General features: G+C 55.1%; 1 protein-coding gene across 1 annotated transcript; it reads right to left on the bottom strand.

Moving 5' to 3' along the window:
* Positions 1-1,079: 1,079 nt before the first annotated feature.
* On the bottom strand, positions 1,080-8,404 carry Gatd3a (glutamine amidotransferase class 1 domain containing 3A). Its single transcript, XM_040732161.1, has 7 exons — positions 8,202-8,404; positions 7,974-8,026; positions 7,396-7,509; positions 5,555-5,674; positions 3,481-3,573; positions 2,490-2,646; positions 1,080-1,693 (listed from the first exon to the last, which is right to left on the bottom strand). The coding sequence occupies exons 1-7, from the start codon at positions 8,334-8,336 to the stop codon at positions 1,565-1,567; spliced, it is 801 nt and encodes a 266-aa protein (XP_040588095.1). The 5' UTR covers positions 8,337-8,404; the 3' UTR covers positions 1,080-1,564.
* Between the last annotated feature and the right edge of the window lie 304 nt (positions 8,405-8,708).

The raw sequence follows: 8,708 nt of genomic DNA, 5'->3' as shown, positions 1-8,708 counted from the left end.
AGGCCAAGAGGGGACGGAGGCGACCAATGTCAGCAAACGCCTCAGGAGACACCCCCTCCCACGCACCCCTACCAGCTGAGATCCTGACAGCTCTAGTGCCGGTGAATGTTACATGGTGCATCCACCAACTGTACCGGGAGAAATACGGAGCACACTCAGGGCACTGCTGGAGATTGTCTGCTGAAAAAACCAGCTGGGCAGCCTACGGGCAGATGCGGTGCTGGAGCACAGGAGACCCATGAGGATCCCTCACAGCAGCCAACTCAGTACAGCCAGGTGGCCCCGCAGGCGAACAGGAGCCTGAAGCTAAAGCGTCTGGGAGGTGGATGGGGAAGGCTGTGCTGTCAGCCACAGGGCAGGAGCCGTCACTGCGTGGCCCTGGGTGTACTGGAGCAGGCAGGGAGCAGGGGCTTTGGAGGGACTGTGCTGGTTCTGCAGCTCCACCGCAGAAACTCACTTAAGGAGGCTCAGGAGGTTCACTTCTGAGGACTGGGGAGGGCAGAGCCAGGGGGAGGCTCTTCAGGTGACACAGTCTGAGAAGTAGCAAGGGCCACTCTCTCCAGGGCAGTAGGCCAGAGTGTCTCTCCTGCGGCAGAGGTGCGTGTGTGCATATGTGTGTGTGTGTGTGTGTGTGTTTGTAAGGGAGGGTACTGGGAGATGGCCGACAGCCTGCTATGGAGGCTTCCTGCCTAGCCCACCCCCCGTTCTGCCAAGCTAAAGGAGTAGTTGGCTTACAGTCCAGTGCTGCAGGAACCCTCAGGCTGCCTGGCTCTTCAGAAGAGAATGTTCTAGAACAGATGAAGTGTGCTCAGACCTCTATCAGACCACTCCAACACCTTTCTGTAAGTGGACAAGTGCAGAAGGTAACACCGTCCATTACTTTTCCTTCTTTACCCAGGTCAAACAATCTCACAGCCCGGGGCAACGTCACAGTCCCAGCCAGCGGGCCGGCACAGGGAAGCCCACTCCTGGTTATCCCCCACCCCCACCCCGTTCCTGAAAACCAAGACTCATGGAAACCTCACATTAAGAGGCCCCATTCACTGGCTTCAGAAGGCCTGAGACACGGCTGAAAGCAGTTTCCAGTGTGGAAAGGAGTTTATTCTGTGGCCACAGGGACTGCCAGCTACAGAATTTCCCTGGCTCTAGTCAGCTTGTGTTTACCCTTCTTTACTCATAAACAATGTATCTCTGATTATCACAGTGGTCTGATAATGAAAACCTACACTGTTCTCTTCTTTTAAAACTGAAGTTCCTGGTCCATCTGACCTAGGATTGTAGAATGTAAGTGCTTCACCAGATCCTCTGGAAACGGTGGGGGACACACAGTGAGGCAGGCCCCCACCGCTGAAGCTCCTGCTGCTCCTTGGGGTCCACGGAGGGGCTGTGAGCTTCCTGCTGGCAGGAGCTGGGTCAAGACTAGCATGGACACAGGCAAAGCTTCTTCTTCAGCAGAAAGCGACTATGCTTCTAACAGAAAGGCAACTCCTGTGTCCTTGCTGAATGGGAGCCAGGCAGGCTGACTGCTCCACAGCACTGGAGGCCAAGTGTGGCCCAGGCAGCGCTACTTTCCTATGAGTTCCAGCACCTTCTTCACCATAGCCCCAATCCCGTCGTGGATGTGATGGAGTGCGGTGTCACACATGAAGGCCGGGGTGGTGACCACCTTGTTCTTCTGGTCTACATGAGCTTCGTGGTAGATGTTAGGGAAAATCAGCACTGGGCAGGAAGGACCACGGGGAACAGGTCCTTGCACTGGGCAGGACCACAGGGAGTTTGGGGGGGCTACCCGTGCTCAGCACTGCACTGGGCAGGACCACAGGGAGTTTGGGGGCGGGGCGGGGCTACCCGTGCTCAGCCGGCAGCTTCTTTGCTGCTCATGACATCGCACTAATGTCTGCACTGGCTGCACTGCTATCACCCAATTAGACAAGAGGAACTAGCTTCCCGCTCACAGGTACTCAGAGGAAGAAAATATGACATCCCGGCGCGGGGGTGGGGGGAGCAATCCCTGATAACAGCCTGCAATGCTGGCCCCATATAGGGGGTAAAACTCGCCCTGCCCAGGCCCCTGCCAGTAGAGCAAGCCAGGAGCCTCCCCACTTCCTCCACACTGGTCTTGTTTCCTTCTGTGGTCACCAGCGACAGCTCCTGCCCTGGCCTGCACTCCTTGTGGGGACCAGACAGCCCAGCTGTGTGCCCCAGGCTGAGGGTGTAAGGATGAGCAGTCTCGGTAAGTGCAGAAACATGGATCCTCCCTGGGCAAGTGTGGGGCCGGTGTTCTACCAGCCTGCCTGGGGCATACCAAGCTAGCTCCACCCCACGACACTGGCTGGTCCTGTCCTCTTGCCCACGGGTTCCCTTGAAGTACCACCAGCAAATATAATTCCCGCAGAGAAGGCTGTCTGCCACGGATACCCTAAACGACCAAATGGACGATACCCAATGAACTACCTGACCTCACACTGACCAGCTGCCAGAAAGGATATGGTCACACCCTTCACACAGTGCTTGGCGCCCAGGGCTTTGATGGCTTCTGCAGTTCCAGCATGAGGCCACTTGCCACCCTCCTCTTGCTCATGGCCCACGGTGACCTCAACACCTTTGATCACTTTGGCTGCCAGGACAGGTGCGATGCAGCATAAGCTGAAAGGTTAAAGGGTGTGAACTGAGAGGGGACCGAGGACAGCGTGGTCCCAGACAGGGCGGCCTGGGGCCTTGGGCAGTCAGGCAGCAGGTCTTGCGCAGCGCGGGGCAGAGATGGCGAAGGAGAAGCGGAGGGGAAGAAAACTCTACACTGCCATCTGGCTGTCCACCGTCTACAGCAGCGGTATCCAGTCAGGGGTGGGCGGGGGTGGTGGGCGGGGGCGGGGGTTGGAAGTGGGACGACGCTTTCACAGGGGTCACATATCAGACATCTGATATTTACGTTACGATTCATAACAGTAGCAAAATTACAGTTATGAAGCAGCAATGAAACAGTTTTATGGTTGGGGTCACCACAACTGTATTAAAGGGGTCACGGCATTAGAAAGGTTGAGAACCACTGGGCCAGAGTGCCTAGCACAGCTAACAGCCCTGCATGACCTCTGACCCATAACCCTTAGCGGTGAGATGCCCTGGCTGGGCACAGTGCCACGAGTGATAATTTCATCACTCACGAGGCAGATGGATCTCTGTGAGTTCAAGGCCAGCTTGGTCTGTATAGGGAGCTCCAGGCCGGACAAAGCTACATAGTAAGTCTCAAAAACAAACAAAAAAGGTGAGCTCTGCCCTGACGCACAGGTGGGCAGCTGTGCCTAGTGAACACGTGCTGGGCTCACATGGCTGCCCCACCTAGGGCTAATCCCACCTCCGCTGTACCCACCGCATCCCCATGCCTGTCTTACAGGGCTCCGGTGCTGGTGAAGCTGCCACACTGCGAGCTGGCAGTCTCCCAGGAACCCCTGCCATGCTCTGGGCCGTCAGTGCACCACCTACCCGATGGGCTTCCCAGCCCCATGGAACTCCTTCAGGACACGCTCTACTTCCTTGTTCACCGTGCAATCCTTCCCGTCCACGGCAAACGTGCTCCTGCCACGAGAGGGGGGGGGGCTGAGCTAAATGGTGTCCCCACTGGACACCAGAGGAGCTGCCCACAGTGTGGCCACCAGCCAGGTGGACGGCCCGCTATCACACTGAATGCAGAACGGTGTACCTAGCTTCTCATTCACCAGCAGGGTGGAAAGCAAGAGATGGACAGCCAGTCTGTGACAAAGGCAGCAAACCAAAAACAAAACCTCAGAAAGAGTCCTGGGTAAAGAGACACCATCAGCTGAAGAGTAGCAGCCATTAGCACACTGACCGTGGATGACACGAACAAGCGCCCGTCTTTTCTTCCCGGAAGTGTAAAGGCCGAGGCCGCTGAACAGTTCAGGAGTTACTACCATACCCTTAGAGAGCGCCACCTGGCAGAGCCCAGCATTGGCATGTGCGTGCACCTTTCTTTCTGCCAGAACGAAGGTTCCGGGCCCTCCTGTGCTGCGGCCTGGAGAGCCGGCTGAGGGACCAGGCTCACCATCAGGGATACTTTTGTCAGCCAAACTCACCAAATCTTCCCACCCTTTAAACTCTGAACTCTGACATGCACACTCACCTCCCCACCCCCTCTTAGGATGCTGTCAAAAACAAGCAAGGCTACAGGAAGTCATCTGAGCCACCAGGGTGACAAGGCACAGGACTCACGGCACCTTGGCCATCCCGCCGTGGGGAGTCTACTCCACTGTTGAATGGTTCTCAGCTCAGCTGCAAACCTCAGGAAAACTCATCAGGCAAAGCAAGAGCTTTAACTTAACACGCTGTTGGCCGCGATGAACACACCCATATGCTAGGGGCTTCTCTAGAAGACACACAGAGATGGCAGCAGTGCCTGCAGCAACTGGATTCCCTTCGTAAGCCCGGCACTACTCACCTGACCCTGACACATGCGCACACACAGGGCCCATCACGGGTCATGTCGAGGGCTATGAGCCAGCCACCCGCTACCTCATACATGCTGAGTCCCAGTCAACTTTCATTCCTTGTGCACACTAAGACTTAGCCACCTGCTGCCACACAACTAGCATGGCGGTCTCATGGGTTCAACAGCAGCGTCCACGAGGACGTGCCATTCTTCTGCAAAGGCCAAAGAAGATGGCAGCTGCCTCACAGGAGCTGGTGGACGCAGACGCAGGTACCGAGGCTCAGACTCCTCAGATGCCATGGAGGCTCAACACCAAGAACGTCACATGCTCCAGAGCCCATGCTCCTACTTAACATGACAGAGCAGCTGTGCTGGCAGACATGGCTTCTAGACAATCTTCCACTAGGCAGGAGTTGACAGGCCAGCTTTCCAAGAAAGAGTAGTCTGGGCGGAAGGGGGGAAAATGCAGTGATACCCATGCCCTGCCATGCTGTTGTGAGGATGGGGCACACAGCTCCTCGGTTAGGGCCGGCCCAGCCAGAATCGCTGGTTTCAGGACGGAGTCGGTGGTGCTATGCCACGAGCTAAGCTACTTAGACAAGAAGGAATTCGTATACTTTCAGGTTAGCCCATGACAACCACGGCATGAAGCATGGCAGCAGGCTGGAGGGCATCGGAGCAGTAGTTAAGAGCTTAGATCTGATCTGCGAGAGGGGAAGGGAGACTTCTGAAACCTCAAGGCCTACCTCTAGGGATACAGCTCCTCCAACAACACCACACCTCCTAATCCTTCCAAAACTGCTCCACCAAATGGGGACCAAGGATCCAAACATATGAGCTCATTCACTGTCATTCAAACCACCACAGGAGAGGAGGACAGCTCTGTGTGAGAACTGACACTTCCAAGGACAAGCAAGCAGAGTTTGCTGAGACCTGACCGGAAGTGTGGAGGTCACTAAGACTGCCCAACCCACCCGGGCAGCTTCCAGGCACTGGAAGGCTCTGAGGAAGAAGCAGAGAACACCCCACTGGTCTTGCTAAAGTGTCCCCAGCCCACCCCCTGGAAAAGAGCAGGCACAAGTGTGGTCTAGACCCTTATACTTGGACACGCACAGGTTTTTGGCAGCTCCAAAGCCTCCAGGGAAAATGGCAGCATCATGACTGGCAACATTGAGCTGGGCCAGGTTGGTGATCTTGCCTCGGGCAATCCTTGCTGATTCTGCCAAAACATTCCTGGAAAGAGCGGAGACGAGACAAAGGGCCAGTGTGTAAACAGGGCCAAGACACAGGCCCCACTAGGGACCCATCTTGAACGTGGCCCACAGTCTGAAACAAGCATGCTCACACATGGAGACCCAACGCTTCCCAACTAGCACATTCAGGCAACATCTGGAGACAGGGGCAGGATGCTAGTGACCTACAGAAACAAGCCTTGCAGGTTGCCTCAGGATGGTCACCAGGTTACCCTGAATTAGGGATCAGTAGGACTGGAGGCCCCCCAAGTATGCACAGCAGGCAGAATCCAGTGTTCCTTACTAGGGAGGGGTTGTTTAGGAAACTACTTTAAGGATACCTGAAACCATCTGAATATGAAACACAGCAGGAAGTTACTGCTACCTCATCTAGGCTTGTATAACAGAGAAGTAGGGGCAAATTCAGGAGCCAGGGTCCTGGACAGAGAAGGAAATGGCAGGGATCCCAATAGACAGCCTTGGCAGTTAAAGCTCCCCTCCCTTCCCTTTCAATCTCAGCCCTTAGGACACCCAGCAACCAGGCCTTAGATAAAAATGTAGTTGTAGCTGGGCGTTGGTGGGGCACGCCTTTAATTCAGCACTCAGGAGAAGGAGGCAGGTGGATCTCTGTGAGTTCGAGGCCATCCTGGTCTACAGAGCGAGCCTCCAAAACAATACAAAGAAACCCTGTCTCGAAAAAACAACAACAACAAAAAACCAAAAAACAAAAGAAATGTAGTTGTGGGGCTGGAGAGATGGTTCAGAGGTTAAGAGCATTGGCTGTTCTCCCAGAGGTCCTGAGTTCAGTTCCCAGTAACCACGTGGTAGCTCACAGCCATCTGTAATGAGATCTGGTGTCCTGCTCTGGAGTGCAGGTATACATGCAGGGAGAACACTGCATACATAATAAATCTTTAAAAATAAAAAGAAATGTAGTTAGCCGGGCGGTGGTGGCCCACACCTTTAATCCCAGCACTCGGGAGGCAGAGGCAGGTGGATCTCTGTGAGTTCGAGGCAGAGCTGGACTGATAGCCTTCAAAACAATACAGAGAAACCCTGTCTCGTTAAAAAAAAAAAAGAAATGTAGTTGTGCATGCAGTTGATCTCAGTACTCGGGAGGAAAAGGCAGGCAAATCTCTATGAGTTCAAGGTCAAAGTGGTCTACATAGTGAGTTCCAGGCCTGTTAGGACCAAACAGATTTGTCTCAAAAAATCAAGACCAAAACTATAAAAATAAATAAATAAATAAATAAAGAAATGTAGGGGCTAGAGAGATGGCTCAGAGGTTAAGTGCACTGACTGCTCTTCCAGGAGTCCTGAGTTCAATTCCCAGCAACCACATGGTGGCTCACAACCATCTACAATTCAATCTGGTGTCCTTTTCTGGCATGCAGGCAGAACACTGTATATGTAATAAATAAATCTTAAAAAAAAAAGAAAGAAATGTAGCTGTGTATTGGCTAAAGGGAACACAGAGCCATGCAGCGACTAGCAACAACAGACATGACCACCTTACATCCAGGGAGGACAACGGTGGCTGCTGCCATTGCTGTAACCCTCCCTGGGACGGCAGAGTCATCGTGCCCATGGCGGTGCATAACCAAACTAGCTGTGGGGCAGCTGCTTTGAGGGGCATGCCCTCCACTATATAAGCATGAATGCTACATGGCAGATGCTGCACACGGGACTAGGGGTCCTGCATGGTCCTTCCCGTCTCCGCACCTGCTTTCACTCTCGGAAGGCTGTCCCTTGGTGTGGTCAATCACATGCATCTGAGGGACATCAGGAGCAAAGATCTCGACCTCAGCCCCGCCTCGGCTCAGGTGCACCAGGACCCTACGTGGAGAAAACCCACGAAGATGTCACTTCCAAATCTGTCTTCTAGGCCCGTGCCAAGATGATTTTGCAAATGAACTTTCACCCAGTGTGGGGGAAATTCCTACTTTATAGGACACCTTGTTGCTTTCATGAGGCCATGGCTGCCTTCCATCCAGTACCTACCACTTAGAGATCTCTGCGAGGTGAGGGTAGAACCGGGGCATGGAGGTAGGTGTGTCAAGTGGTCTCTACAACCCTTTTACCAACTGGTGAGCAGCGGTGGCTGGTGACACAGCAGATGTTGCATTTTGGGCATGTTCCGGGGCCCCACGACACTCTGCCTTCACCCAGTCTGGGGTGGCAGCTTTTATGGCTTGCCCGTGCTAACTGTAGGTTTGAACTTATCACGAAGTGAGCCCACTGCATTTGGTTACGCTTCTTAAACCAAGAGAGCGTTGGCATTACAAACTTTGAGGACTTACGCAGAGGCCTCGTGGATCTCGGTTCCGTCATAGACACCGCAGCCTGACAGCACCTGCAGGAGGAGAGGCGCTGACGAGGACGAAGGGCCCAACATAAAATTACCGAGGGAGAGGAAGGCTGAACCCCTGCAGGGGCCGACCTTGGGAAGTCAGCTGGCCGACCCCAGGCTGCGGGGAGCGAGCATGGGGAGGGAGTTGGCCTGGGAGTCTGTCTGGCCGTGCACTCACCAACGCCACCCTGGCCCCGGGCCGCGGTGCGGAGCTGTGAAGGGCTGCGCGCTGGGAGGGAGCATGGTGGCCTCCTGAGAGCGGTGCGAGCGCAGAAACCAACCTCCGCGCCACCAGAACCCTGAAGGCGGCCATAGCGAAGGACACACAGCGGCGCCAACAGAGCAGCGTTACTGTGCGCGCGGTAGGGCGGAGTCGCTCCTGGCCAATGGCGGAGCGCGCTGCACGCCCTCTCCCGAGGGCTGGTGGGCGGGGCCGCGCCTGCGCAGTGATCGACGGAGGAACTTAAGAGACGCGGTATCCTGTGCTGGTTAGGACTGGCGGGCGAGCCGGGCAGCAGAGTTCAGAACTCTCCCCCTCCTCACCCCGCGCCCCCCCCCCGCAGTAAGGGACCAGCAGGCGGGGTTGCACCTGTCCAATGCCTGGCCGAATGTGGGACACGCCTCTTCTGGTTTTGAGAGGGCAAGGGCAAGTCTGGGCAGTTGCCAGCTTAGGTTAGGATTTTCC

This window comes from Mesocricetus auratus, unplaced genomic scaffold (genome assembly GCF_017639785.1).
Source record: "Mesocricetus auratus isolate SY011 unplaced genomic scaffold, BCM_Maur_2.0 Super-Scaffold_100027, whole genome shotgun sequence".
Classification (NCBI taxonomy): Eukaryota; Metazoa; Chordata; class Mammalia; order Rodentia; family Cricetidae; genus Mesocricetus; species Mesocricetus auratus.
Note: the sequence above shows the minus strand (reverse complement) of the source record. Positions and strands in the feature narration are given on the sequence as shown.

What these genes read in the sequence shown, in the direction of transcription:
- Gatd3a (XM_040732161.1), bottom strand. Translation starts at nt 8,336, where the DNA reads ATGGCCGCCTTCAGGGTTCTGGTGGCGCGGAGGTTGGTTTCTGCGCTC. An exon ending in CCGGGGCCAGGGTGGCGTTG is followed by an intron (nt 8,027 to 8,201) that starts GTGAGTGCACGG and finishes CTCCTCCTGCAG; the next exon opens with GTGCTGTCAGGCTGCGGTGT. An exon ending in GAGATCCACGAGGCCTCTGC is followed by an intron (nt 7,510 to 7,973) that starts GTAAGTCCTCAA and finishes TTCTCCACGTAG; the next exon opens with GGTCCTGGTGCACCTGAGCC.